This window comes from Serpula lacrymans (genome assembly GCF_000218685.1).
Source record: "Serpula lacrymans var. lacrymans S7.9 unplaced genomic scaffold SERLAscaffold_20, whole genome shotgun sequence".
Taxonomy (NCBI): domain Eukaryota; kingdom Fungi; phylum Basidiomycota; class Agaricomycetes; order Boletales; family Serpulaceae; genus Serpula; species Serpula lacrymans.
The window spans coordinates 409,843-423,953 of record NW_006763309.1 but is presented as its reverse complement, the minus strand read 5'-3'; the positions used below and the strand labels follow the sequence as shown (position 1 = coordinate 423,953).

At 46.5% G+C, this 14,111-nt stretch overlaps 3 protein-coding genes across 3 annotated transcripts; 2 read left to right on the top strand and 1 right to left on the bottom strand.

Moving 5' to 3' along the window:
* Window positions 1–116: 116 nt before the first annotated feature.
* On the top strand, window positions 117–1,416 carry SERLADRAFT_480906 (uncharacterized protein; the record flags this gene model as incomplete). The annotated part of the gene is made up of 7 exons (XM_007324609.1): window positions 117–167; window positions 221–318; window positions 390–500; window positions 559–704; window positions 759–915; window positions 968–1,197; window positions 1,265–1,416. 7 exons carry the CDS (start codon window positions 158–160, stop codon window positions 1,341–1,343), a joined length of 831 nt encoding a protein of 276 aa, XP_007324671.1.
* Window positions 1,417–1,578: 162 nt separating this feature from the next.
* On the top strand, window positions 1,579–8,649 carry ATG2 (uncharacterized protein; the record flags this gene model as incomplete). The annotated part of the gene is made up of 17 exons (XM_007324608.1): window positions 1,579–1,785; window positions 1,835–2,381; window positions 2,430–3,967; window positions 4,284–4,944; window positions 5,000–5,112; window positions 5,162–5,266; window positions 5,319–5,489; window positions 5,544–5,813; window positions 5,867–5,953; window positions 6,006–6,115; window positions 6,166–6,236; window positions 6,288–6,606; window positions 6,657–7,332; window positions 7,383–7,515; window positions 7,569–7,723; window positions 7,782–8,324; window positions 8,379–8,649. 17 exons carry the CDS (start codon window positions 1,579–1,581, stop codon window positions 8,532–8,534), a joined length of 5,862 nt encoding a protein of 1,953 aa, XP_007324670.1.
* On the bottom strand, window positions 8,603–12,300 carry SERLADRAFT_418835 (uncharacterized protein; the record flags this gene model as incomplete). Its single annotated transcript, XM_007324607.1, has 14 exons — window positions 8,603–9,080; window positions 9,270–9,480; window positions 9,542–9,682; window positions 9,741–9,907; window positions 9,933–10,155; window positions 10,222–10,350; window positions 10,405–10,478; window positions 10,532–10,716; window positions 10,768–10,856; window positions 10,929–11,132; window positions 11,186–11,344; window positions 11,457–11,724; window positions 11,779–12,112; window positions 12,160–12,300. The coding sequence occupies 14 exons, from the start codon at window positions 12,270–12,272 to the stop codon at window positions 8,774–8,776; spliced, it is 2,604 nt and encodes an 867-aa protein (XP_007324669.1).
* Between the last annotated feature and the right edge of the window lie 1,811 nt (window positions 12,301–14,111).

Sequence of the window (14,111 nt, the reverse complement as noted above, 5' to 3'; positions counted from 1 at the left end):
TTGAGTTGTGATTTGAATGGATGCTAACCGCCGGATTCGAACTCACGAAAGAGTCGCGTCGCGACTTGTGGCTGATCAATTGACGCGCGAATTTGTGTCTCAGATTCAATCCCCCCACCGTATCATTTACCTCTTGAATCATCATCTTGGACTTTCCATGAGTCAACGTGAGCTATAACAATCAGTATTGGACCAGCTATGTTCAGAGACAAAACTATAGACACCGATAACAACTACTATGGTGGTGGAGGAAGTGGAGGAGGGTTTCTTACAGGTGGTTCGCCTTATGCTGGTGGTAGTCCTGGAGGGTTTGGACGCGTTCGTCTGGGTGCCATTTCTCTTTTTATGATCATATACTGACATTATATATATATATCGGTTTTACGTAGCGAAACGAGGTCTCGCATTCACTGAGGCCTATGACCATTCATCAACTTCAGGACGCGTCCCAAGCTCACTCAGATGCAGATTGGATGCTTGACGAAACGGAAATCGGACAAGTACGCGTCAACGCGCGATTGTTGAAGCGTCGACAAAGCTAATCGATTGAGTGTACAGGTGACCGTCGTTGGCCAGGTCGTTTCGATACAAAGCCAAGCTACCAACAGTCTATACTGGCTAGACGATGGAACTGGACGTATTGAAGCCCGGCATTGGACTGATTCGTCATTGACTGAATCCTCTGAGAAGTGGGACGGTGTATTGTTAGTTTATCTCTTGGAACTTGTATGTATCACTGACCATGTTAACATTGGTAGAGAAGGAACCTATGTTCGCGTTCTGGGAAACCTCAAAATGTTCGGTAACAAGCGATATATCAATGCAACTCATATCCGAAATGTACAGTCGCCTGATGAGATATATTTCCATTTGTTGGAGGCGATGACTGTAACTCTGACATGGGAAAGAGGACCTGTAAGCTTGTCTCTACTTGCACCTTCTGTCTGTGTCGCTGACGTTGCATCAGCCCCCGGGACCCGGTCAAACACACCGCCTCGGCGCAGTAGCAAATGCACCTGGTGCTGCTGCTGCTGTGTACAAACAAAGCCATTCCACTGCATCCAACGAACAATACGCTCATCTTCCAGCACTACAACAATCCATTATTAGCTTTATTCTCAGCCAACCAACTAGTACCGAAGGTGTACACGTAGGTGCTATTGCCCGTGCTGTTGGAGGTGACGCTATCACAATCAGGTGTGGACTAAATTATCTCTATTGACGTGTCATTGGTTAACTCTGTGCCGCTTATTTAACCACTCAGTGATGCCTTGGATAAGTTGATGGACGAGGGGCATGTGTTCAGCACTATAAACGACTCTCATTTCAACGTAGCGAACTAAAATGTAGCACTACTATACGCAAAAAATGTATATTGTATCTTGTTCTGGCAGGACAATAGGATCACTTTGTTTTTCGAGCCCCTATAGCTGAACCGGCTCGGGACCTCGGCCACTCTGGGGCCGCCTATTAGTGCGGCCCCTAGTACATAATCCGACAGTGCTGACCTGCTGCAGCACCAAGTGGCATGATCAAACAAGAGTCCACCATAGTATTGCATCCCAAGAGATAACCACCATGTCATCCTGGTATCCTTCATGGTTCTCAAGTCTTCCTTCTCTCGATTTCTCTCTCCCATCAAGCATTCAGTCTCGATTTATCGCATTTGTTCTCAAGAAATCCCTTGGCCGCTTCCTCAAACCTGGCCAACTTGATGCATACCAGATAGACTCGCAAATAGGCTCTGGCTATGTCAATGTGAAAGATCTTGAGCTGGACACACCAGTACGCCCATGTTACATATTCTACTTTGCTATCTTTTAATGGTTCCAAGGCTATCAACACTTTGTTTTCAGGTCTCCCTATCTCTGCACATGATGGCTCAATAGGTTGTATCACTGCTCGCATACCATGGCCAAAGCCTCTCACATCAACCGTAGGCTGCTCCATCCAATCTCTTCATGTCACTCTTCATGTCACTCCTCCCACATCTACCCCCCCATCACCCCCCAGCAACACTCTTACGGAGTCAGTTGTATCAGTTGCCGAAGCTTTTGTACAAGATGAACTGTCAGTACGCGAAGAATCCATTATTCTGGAATCGATTCATTCGAATGCGTCACCGTTGGATGCCGATGACGACCAGCAGAATATACCAGGCGGTCTGAACCCTTTTATCAACGATGCCAATGTTGGCGTGGAACACGGGGATGTAGATCCTGCTGGAGTATCTCTGTTTGCTACCATAATCGAGCGGCTGCTCGCAAGGTTTGAGTTTGATGCTGTAGACACGAAGATAACGTTGGTTCACCCTGGCCATGCGAGCTTCACTCTTTCAATCGCCGAAATCCGGTATCATACCGAACCTCATAATAATGGCAGTCCTTCAGAAGGGACTTACGTTTCGGAACCTGGGCGTAATAGTCCAGTTCGCTCTGTCTCAATACATGGTGTTTCTGTAAGTTGTAGAAACTTGCGCCCAACCTTGTCGCCTATTCCTACTCCTTCGACCCTTTCTCCTACATCTCCGATATCTATTCGTCATGCATCTCCTACCAGCTCTCTCATTCACACCCCCGAGCCAGTCTCCCCAGTCTCATCCTCCTCTTCACTCGATGAAGACACGACGTTCCTCATGTCACAATCTCTCGCAACGTTGCCACCACGTCCCGTCTCAGGATCATCTTCACCTACGAGTTCGGTGGCAAGTAGTATTTATCACAGCACGTTAACCATGACACACGACCTTTCACGTACTCGCACATCACTATCTCCAGATACTCCCCCTCGAATCCATACGAGTCAACCAGAAGCCAGCAATGACACCTCTCGTCATATTCTTACATCAGCACAGCAAGAGCGGAGACAGGAAAGTTATCTGGATGAGATTATATTATCCTTTGGAAGAGAACCTATAGTTGTACGAGTGACAACTCCTGTTAGCCAACCCTCTGATTGTCCTGAAGGAACCGAGTCCGAGTCTGAGCCCTCGCTTCCTGAACTCATACCAAAGGGTGTTCTGAATATTTCTGTTTCATCTGGAGTCGTGGCATGTGCATTTCGCGCATATCATATCCGCGTGTTGCTCGACGTCTTGGAAATATGTGGACAACATTCACCTCGGTCTGCGCCAACTAGCGCTTCTTCGAATTCAGGGTCTGCTCAGATTGGTCTGGATTTAGAGTCCACCCTTGAAGTGAAGGGCGTAGTAATCCTTCTGCTCCCGGATCCAACTGCTAAACGCCACAATGACTCGTCTGACGTTCAATCATCGTTGAGGCACTTCTTTACTAGCCCGTTGGTGCCACCTGACCTTCGTCACGGATATGTGCGTGCACACTTGGATGGCATATTTGGGAGTGTCGTACTTAACTCCCAAAATCAATCTACAAGTCTCGTGCCTACTACTAGCCCTGACCAAGAAAATCTGCATTCTACCATTCCCCAGCCAGCAGTTTCTTGTCGATTGATGCTGTCCAGCTTGTCCATTTTTTCATTCCAAGCCAATTCGCTGCCTGATAAACAGGATAGTGCGTTACGTGCTTTACCCATCCTCATCACAGACCCCGGCCTCCCAGGCCAGTATTCGGTCTCCCGGTGGCAGTCATATCTCCAGAAGCTTTTCGCTTCTACGTCGCAGACAGGCGATACAGAGCCTTTAGCGTTTGACGTTTTGGACTGGACTTCCCCTCAACAATGGACTAAATCTGCAGATATATCCACTTGGAGAACCACTTCAGTAGGATCTGACTGTAGCGAGAAAGAGGAGGCACCAGTTCATCCAGCCTTCTTGTTGTCGTACCAGAAACCGTTCCCACCTTCACCTAAACATCCCGAAGCTGGTCTAAGTAGCACAGATAAACCCATGGTATTGAAGGTGTCTCCTTTGCATTTTTTCATAGACCTTGGTTCGATGCTAGGGAATGGAGATATGCTCCTTTTCTTGAACGAGGTCACGAGCAGTAATGTGAGTGTTTCAGAACAAGGCAGCAGGAAGAATGCAGGTACTATGGAGCAGCCCGGTGAGGGATCTCACAAGAGAAATGGCTCTTCGGATTCACTTGCCCTTACAGGCGTACGTTTTGGTGAGGGGCAGATGAAGGGAGCGAGGGCTGACAGAGTTCAGTCGAGAAATGTAGGTCAGGGTTCGAACCTCAAGAAAGTTTATCCATCGCAAGAGCCTCAGCAGAGAACAGCTCATGGAGATGGTTCTTCCACTCGTCATAGAAAGGTTAATTTAACTTATGTGTGATGACTTAGCGTTTTTCTCATCCATCTGGTAGGTGCACAAGTCGTCGCAAATTGAGCATAAGCCAAGTCTTGTACTTGAAATCCCTATGATTCGAGTACAGGTCCGTTGTCCGCCTCCTCCGCTCCGTTCTGCTCGATCTGGCGCTTTTGTTGTGGATATCCATGGCATCCGCATGTCTACCTTATTCGTGTCACCAACAGGCCCTGCTGCTCAGCAACGAGATATTGCACCTGGTTCCTCCGATGATCAGAAACGTTCAATGAGACAACATCTGCTAGACGTCAAATGTCAAGGCGTTACTTTGGCTTACTCCGACGTGAACGAATCTTCTGCTGCTTTGTTCTTGCTACTTGGCTCGATGTCTAGTCACAAGGAAGTTGCACCAGGCAACGAAGGCTCCATGTCTCACTCCTCTCTTCGCGTCAATCTGTCCCATTTGGCCAATAGTTCTTCTTCCTCCGTCACGTATTTGAATGTAGATGTAGCCTCAACAAATGCTATCATCACGAAGGCCGTCTTCGATGGTTTGCAACGATGGGCGGATGATGCTGCGCAGTTAATGGAACGTACTGGAAAACCCACCGCGGTCGACATCGGGAAACCTAGCGAGGTGGCGAGTAGTCGATCAATATCAGGCGCAAAACCCATCAGCGCAGGAAGTGAGACGCATGTCCAGTTGGTAGTGTCGCAAGGTGTGTCACGTCAAGGTACTCAAACATTAGACCTTTCCTAATATCAATTTTATAGCGTTTGTAAGATTGATGTTACCTCGACGTGAAGACGACGCCTACATTTCCCGGCCTCTTGATTTGTTTGCTTCCAATGTGTCCGCCTTATTAGAGATGAAGACCGGGTCTGAAGTAATTGGATCATTTTCATGTCGGGTCCACGCTGACTTGTCTTTTGCAGGATGGACCCACAACCATTGTCAAGATCACGGATCTTAGTGTCATGGATTTCGCTGCAGAGAGTCCCCGCATTCCCTTATTGTCTCTCGCAGCTCCACGAAATTCGGTATATTATTCACTTTTTCTTCGCTTTCACTTTGGCTTATTTTCGCCCATAGTTGTCAACCACGAAGCGAATGATTGAAGTCCGCTTTAATTCGTCTTCTATACCTGGAAGTACTGCGAAAGCCTCTAATATCAAGTTGTCATTGTGGGGTTTCAACTTCCGATTGCTTTCCAAGCTCAAGTGGCTCTCCGAGTTAGAGCGCTTTGCTAAGGCACCACCTGGCGTTTGTGCCTTTTTCCATCTTGGTTACTGCATGTCATGACTCCATTCATACTAGGTTTTCGAGTCCGTCGTCCCATCCGAGCGAACACACGTGTCAGTCAAGATTATGGAAAGTTCACTTCATGCTTTTGCCCCTGGTCATCCTGGAGCTGCAGTACTGTACATTGGAGAAACAACTCTTTCGTTGGATCTCATCAATAAATCATCTGAATTGTCATTGAAAATGCTTGTCCCGTCTATCTCTGTTCTATTGATTGACGCCTTACCAGACGAAGTCCCTGACGAGTCTTCCAAGCTCCAAGCGAGAGGTGTTGCATTCTGGAAGGTTCGTTGAATTATATGATTGAAATATGTCACTCAGATTGACGGTAAATTTAGGAAAGTGGTTATGCCCTGATAGCCGAGCTAGTAAACCTAGACTTTGCGTACAAGGGACGCAATGCGCCAGCTCCTCTGGACACACAGGTCAGTGGATGAGCAGGTTGCTTTTTTGGTCCTCATTCACCGATAATGGCAGATGTTGATAAACAGGGCTGCCCTTCGTATTCATATATGCGCGGATACACTTGCTGCCCTTACAGGATTCATTGGTGACTTCAGCTCCGCTTTTAAATCTCCTCCCGACCCGTTCGTGTTTTATGATTTCTCGTTCTGTGCATACCTTGATTGCTGTATAGGACGAACGCGCCAACATCAACAAAAGGCCCTTCCATAGTGACTGATCCGTCATCACCTAAAAGTGATATGAGTAAGTAAACTGATCTGGGGGTCATTACTACAGAGCTGATGCATTTTCTAGTCTACGTGGAGGAACATGCTTTCACGCGAAACCCAGAAGTTGGATCAGCTCCAGACATGATATCCGACGATTTGCCAACGAATTTGGACTATTTGGATGTTTCGTTTGGGACAGCCGCTGGATTTCGTGAGCTTCAAGACGATGACCTTGACGACTTCGATGTCGAAGAAAAATTTGTACCCGTCACGCCTTCTCCTGGCCACAGGACAGGAACAGTCTCTGACATTGGCGGAGAGACAATCAGGATCCTCAGACCCTTCAAGGTAATTGAAAACTATTATGATACCATTCCTCCCGAGCCTGCAAGCGGCGAGTCTGAGTAAGACATCATATTCTGTGCTTCTCACATGTACTAACTCTGCAATTCAGTTTTGGAGAGGCCATGATGCGAATCCGAATCTACGATTGTGACGTGACGTTATCTCTTTATGATGGATACGATTGGTCACGTACGCGCGAGCTTCTTGAAAAAGAAATCAAAGAGATGCGGCGACGGCTAGCCAAGATCAGGCAGCTTGTTGCCACTGGACAAGTACAAGATTCCACAGAAGTGGAGACTAGCGCGTTAATGTTCAACTCGGTATACATCGGGCTGCAGGCAGATGTCAGTGATCTAGAGCCTGGAGCCTTGGTTGCCGCGATCGATGAAGAGTTGGATCACGATACGGAATCAGACATTGAAAGCTCATGGCAGTCATTACATCCTGCCAGCTCCCCAGGGCATCCGCCACCACTATTATCTCGCGTACAGCATAAACGCTTGACGAGATCCGATGGTTCATGCATTGACATAAGGCTACTAGGTCTGGATGCTGAAATCGATAATTATCGCCCAGGTCAGACACTAGTCTCCCGGATCCTAGCTACTGTCAGAGACGTGGAGATTCTTGATCATATCAAATCCTCAACTTGGAGACATTTTTTGTGCGAACTACGATCGGACTCCCAAGGAAATGTACGAGAGACTGGTTCTAATATGGTTCGCGTAGAAATACAGAATGTTCGGCCTATTCCATCCCACCCTGCGCAAGAAGCACGATTGCGTGTAAGTAATGATTGCTACCAGATGATCAATGATTTACTCGTTATTTTCAGGCTAAACTACTTCCTTTGAGGCTGTATGTTGATCAGGATGCATTAGACTTCCTGAAGAATTTCTTTAGCTTCAAGGACTCCGAGAGTCCGGCGGCCAATGTGGATGAACCGGAAGGAACGGAAGCCTATATTCGTAAGTTCCCTATAAAAGTAATACATATACAAATAATTCAAAAAACATTATAGAACATGCTGAGATCTTTCCTGTGGACATCAAATTGGATTATAAGCCCCGCCGCGTTGATTATAGAGCTTTGCGTGAAGGAAAAACTATAGAATTGATGAATTTCTTCCACTTTGATGGTGCAGAAATGACTCTGCGTCATCTCAACTTATACGGGGTATGTTTCCCTCTTCTCCCATCTTTATAAATCGTCTCATTTGACCATGTCGTTTCAGATAAATGGCTGGCCTCGACTTTTCGAGAAGCTTAATGACCTATGGACACCTGACGTGAAAGCCACTCAGCTTGTAGATGTCATTTCTGGCGTGTCCCCTATCCGCTCTGTAGTCAATGTCGGTTCTGGTGTCGCAGATCTTGTCCTTCTTCCAATAACACAGTACAAGAAAGATGGTCGAATCATTCGCGGTGTACAGAAAGGCACTACCGCATTTGTCAAGTCTACAGCCATGGAAGCCATCAAGCTGGGTGCGCAGTTAGCAACTGGGACACAGGTTATCCTCGAACAGGCTGAAAATGTACTTGGTGGCCAATTCCATGACCCTATCACTGCAGAAACTGTCCAATTTTCTTCTGTTATCGAGGGCCTTTCGGAAGAGGATGAATTACCACCAGACCTGTTTAGTAAGTATGCAGAACAACCAGAAGGGATAACAGAGGGTGTACGATCTGCATACAGAAGTATGCATAGAAACCTAAATTCTGCGGCGCAGACCATTTTAGCTGTACCTATGGAAGTGTACGAGCGTTCTGGGAATGAGGTGAGTAGGACAAAACCTATCAAATCGATGACTGAATAACATAATCTTGCTTAGGGTGCGATGCGTGCTGTTATACGCGCTGTACCTATTGCGGTCCTAAAGCCTATGATCGGCGCTTCTGAGGCGGTCAGCAAGACTCTCATGGGTCTTCACAATACATTAGATCCTAACGTTCGATATGAGAATGAAGCCAAGTATAAGCAACGCTGACCCCAGATCATTCGCAATTACATATGTAACATTCATTCGTAGCATCATTGGATATGACTCTTAACTACTACTCGTACAACGTCTTGTATTTGTGGCTATATTATAACATTGCATCTCACTTTTGGACCAGGAATATGAAAGGTCGAGACTATCGTACATTACCATCAGAACTGCGTGAAACAAAGTCACAGAGATAGTCGACGCAAGAATGGGCGCCTTTCATCCTGCGTATACATCGATCAATCCATGCCAGTAACCCATAAACCTCCACAAATACACCGCGCCAGCCACGTCTTCTCCCAAGCCCTCCATCTGCGAGAGATCCTACCAGCAGCATTCACTTCACTGGTCACCTCAGATCTACCGCCACAGCGTAGGCACGTAATCCCAGAGCCGTGTCTCAGTAGTAACCCTTTAGTAATGACGTCTATATCCTTTTCCTTGGTATTTTGTCCGCTTATCGACAATTTGGACAATTTGGATAGTTCGTCTACCAGATCCGAAGCCTTGATAAATAAGTGTGGCTTATTGATAGCGCTGGATGAACTAATTTTTGAAATCAGAGTTCGCAGTGGTGCGATTAGTGCGGGAACAGGGTGACACGAAGCTAGCGCTCGTCTGGTATCTTCAGCTGACAATCGCGTAAAGATCAGCATCATATGGCACTGCCGGAATGCTCTATCACTACTGATGCTATTTAAAGCTGGAAGCGATTCAGATAGTATGGCCGCTAACTCAGGAAGGCCCACGCCAGAGCTATCGACGAGATCGAATAAAACATCACTTGCAAGCTGGGCAGTTTCACCTCGTGCAGTCAGTGTCCCCAGGAACGCACGAAAAGCGTTGATATGAGACAATACATTGCGAAGATTTGATAGCAAATATGGATGAGCGAGATGCAGCAAGATAGGAGTATGGAGTGCCGTCTCATGAGAGTCAGAGGAAGCTGAGCGTAGAAGTATCGTCATACAGTATCCACGATGAATGTGCAAAGTCACGGCACTCACAAACGTCTGGAACATTTGGACCATCATCATTATTCGATTCACTAGGCTCGATGGAGCCATCTAGTGTCAGGCATTCTCTTAACAGCCTCTCTAAGAGTCCGACGATCCAATTGGACAGGCTCACTAGCTGCCAGACAGCCTCTATATTAGGAGGATAAATATCAATCAACGATAACATGTCCAGAAACGGGTTATTTACCGAGATCGTAAGCATCATTTTCTTGACAGTCTTCAAACGCTGCGAGACACGCTGCTACAGTGCAAGCTTCAAGTGCTGTTTGATGGAGCTCCATGAAGTGTTGTCGATCTTTGCTGTTGCTGGAGCGCAACGCTCTACTCCTATAAGTCTCTGTGAAGAAAAGATACCTACATTACAAGAAATGAGGTATACCTGTAAATCTCCACAGCAGTACCGATGACTTCCGACATCCAAGAATTCGTCAATCCACCGGGCACGCTGGTTTCGAATAGAGATAATGCGCCGTATAAAGTCTCAGCTAACAAGTCAGCTTTCACTGAGGGATTTGACAGAAGGAAACTAATATCTGCTGTTGACTTCCTGGCCAGTAAAGCTGACACGAGAGGTAATGTGTACAGTGACTTTAGTGGTAAATCTAAAATGATTCGGAAGTCGTTGATCTCAGTCTATGTAGTTATTTAGTTCACAGGGTAGCACGTACGAGACGCTGGATCAAGAGTGGGATTGGAATGACGTTTCGGCAATGCATGAAAACTGGTCTGGGTTGGTACAACCGCGGACATGGAACCCAACAGTGTTCCGTTAGGAGAAGTGGTGACACTCAAGGGAACTTACGACGGACGTGAATGATATGTCCAGGTTCGATCGGGAAAAAAATGCTTACGCTCTGAGCCAGCGAGTTCCACCGACGATAATATCGCGGAGCTTTCCCACTCTGTATCGTCGGACAATTCGGGCCTGTCAACTGGTAAAACTCCATCAACTAGTTTCAAGGTGAGAGATGAACCTACAGTTTCAAAACGATAACTTTCCCAATAGGCGTTGATTTTGGTTTCGGTTTTGTATTGGCTATATAACCTGACGTATCGAGAACTCCAGCATATATAATAGCCTTGATTGGGACAGTCTTAGTGATGATAGGAGTGAAAAAGGACATCACGCCTGGAGTAAAAGAGCGACTGGTGGGTTTGGATAACTATGGTAGATCAGTAGTGATGCAGATTGGTGTATTGTGGACCTTCCTTACCCAGGTCATTTGTCCAGGATTGGCAACAGATGGTGACATCTGATGAGTCAAGGTATGTAGAACCATTTCAGACTGGGGAGGTTCGGTGTCTAAAGCGTGCGATCAGAGAACGAAATGTATGAACAAAAAATGCAACAAGTTCAATTCGAATCTGAGCCTACATTTCCCAAAATCCAAGTAGCCCGCAACCAAATACATCACGTTTGATTCCGTAGAAGTGTTTTCCTGAGACTTCCCGTCTTTTTTGGGGGATTGCAATGAGGGGTTGGATGCTTGAGGTTTTAGCGCAGGAGGGCAGATGAACGTAAGTTGGATCACACTTCGTGTCGAATAGTGAATAGATGGTAAAGGTTTGCTTTTTAGGCCTGTGGCAGAAATAAGCATTAGAACAAACTTTGAGAACACCTAATTAACATACTGAAAATTGTTCCATCGAAACTTAATTTTACTTCACACAGTTCGATAGCCGCCTCCTCACCAGATGACTCCCATTCCGGGGAAGGAGGGCGAGGCATACCGTTTCGAGCGTCAAAGAGAGGGAAATCAGGGTCCTCAATATCATCGTTTGGATCTGGACCTATCAACATATAGAACTTATATCTCATAGCTACAAGTATCGAACAATCTGCATCTGATGTTTTTTGCTATTAATTGATATTTTGGGATGTTGAACGTGAAGGACGCCTTACCATTATAACATTGTCCTATCGCAGCACCAACGCAGACTCTGGCGGTTCCTGGTATCGTCTCGCCCGGAACGGCACTCTGATTTTCGTTGGCGGAATCGGGCCGTACCAAGGAGCAACTAAGGACCTTAAGATTCGTGCCATAGTCGCGTAGATAGTAAACTTGGAGTCGTTGTTCCTGCGTAACTATCATTAATGTGGGGTCGGATACTGGAGTAAGAGGTCCGCGAGATGGTAAGCGGGTAATAGAATCATCTGCGGTCATGATCCACTGCAAAACATATATCAACGTGAGGTTCTATATGGCGCGTAAGATTGAACTCACTTCACGCTCAGATCCAACCCACGAAGCTTCTATAACTCCTGCACCTCTGGGGAAACTCCAAGATTCCTTGATGGCCCAGCTGTCCACTTGATAGCCTCTTTTCCATAGGCAGCCTACTCCATCGCACTCAAGGCCAGGAAAATATGCAAAAAGCCAGATATCATCTGGCGAAACGGTGATGATCTTTGGGGGGTCATAGGCGGAAGGCGAAGAGGCTACCGGCTCAGGAGTAACGATCGCGTATTCTTTCGAAGAGGAAAAGAGTCTTGATATAAGGCGGGGTTGTACAGGATGAGAGGTGATTAGTGTAGATGATTTTGTCCACACCACTGATCTGAACGAGAGGTATTAGCAGAACCAAAGTGACTTGATGGTAGTCACCTTTGCAAACGCTCTACCAAAGGATAGAACTCCCACCAGCCAGCTTCCCAGCGTGAATTTGGGACATCCTTTGCTTTACCTTTGGATGGCGAGTGCTGTGTGTCGGTGAACATGTTAGATAGCTCCTAGTAATGCTGATATAGCGATAGTCCAGATTCAGTCATAGTCTGTTATCTAGACACCATTTGGACACATAGCCATCAATAACCGCAAATAAGGAGCCTGCATTCTATCATTGTGGCTGTTCTAAATACACAACATTTAACCTTCAGGTAACACAATGGAGGACGACCTCATCGTCATTGACGACTTTGAAGACCACGCTGGACCATCTACAGCAAGTGCACGACCGACAACTTCCCCCGAAAACCAACGACCTCGTCCGACCAGAATCACAGCAGAGCCCACCATGGCCTCCTCGCCTCGACTGCGAAGTTCAATACCTCATCTGGAGGCTTCTGAGCGGACCACCCGCTCTGCGACCGCAAAATCAAAACCGCAGCCAAAGCTGAAACTCAAACTGAGCGAAAAAGCAGCAGCTCAAGCCCCTGGAATGTCCTTTCTTGGAGCTTATGATCGAGAACTAGACTCAGACGACGAGGACCTTGCTTTCGAGGAGCAATTTATTCTCAGAATGCCTCCGGGCGAGGATCTTGACAAACTTCGGGATATGGTTACAACGAGGGAAATAAGTAACGACGTGTGGTTCAAATTCAAAGGTGAACATATCTAGTCTTCGCTTTTCTGAGTAGATGTTGAACAATACCAGACTCTCGACGCGCAATGTTCCACATAGGGGCTTCGACTTACATGTCAAAGCTAGTAGATCTTCCGTGCGTCATAGAATCGCAAAAGACGCTAGACAATAAACAGATGTTCAAAGTAGCCGATATTTGTCAGGTCAATAGTGCTGGGTTTGTCTTGAAATCGTATGGCTCACACTTTTGATGAAGATGCTTGTAGTGGGGGATCGCGTTGACAACGACGATGGAGCCTCCCACCATCGAAATTTCAATATTGAGGAGTTCATTTGGCCACATGGAATCACGCCTCCTTTGCATCATGTTCGAAAACGGAGATTCCGAAAGAGAATAAATAAACGGGTATGTTTAGACAAATTTAGCGCTGGACTGCATATTTATATACGCTTCGTAGACCATTGAAAGTGTCGAAGAGGAGGTAGAAAGATTGCTGGGAGTAGATGCTTCTGCTTCAGAAGTTCGATATGGTATGCCATATATATTATCTTCAAGTTACGCTGTCCTCATCGTGTTCTAGAGGTGCTCGAGAATGTGAATCCAGATCTTTCAGACTCCGAGTTTGTAGAACGGGATGAACCAATGGATATCCCTACTCCTGGAATTTTAGGGTCAGAGGTAGGGGATGCACCTACACCTGGGCCCGACAACGCTGACGATGGAGCGGATGAGGGTGATGAAGAGGAAGGTGAAGGTGATATTGATGAAGAACTTGCGGCTGAGCTCGATTTGGCACTCGGGGATGAAGAAGACGAAGACGACGAAGATGAAGACGAAGATGACGAAAGTGAAGAAGATGACGATGAAGATGATGACGACGAGGACGCCCAGGCTAGGAAACTCTTGAACGAAGAAATAAGAGACTTAGAAACAGCTGTTGCGAAGAAGGCTAACGAGGTGGCCAGCTCTGCTAATCCCCTGATCAAGGTATTTGTAACTCTGATATTCTGTTATAGCCTCGCTTATGATTACGCGCTACTATAGAAACGATTCGAGGATGCTCTGAAGAAACTCACAGCTGACCTCGAAATGAAGCTTGGACAGAGAGATGAAATGAAAGAAAAACAGCGGCTCCAGAAGGAAGGTATCATCGCTGAAGATACAGATCCAGAAGAAGGGGCAAACGATGGAGCAGAAGATGAGGACGAAACACAGCTTGATGGCGATCTTTTTGGCTCTGAAGACCCAGTACCC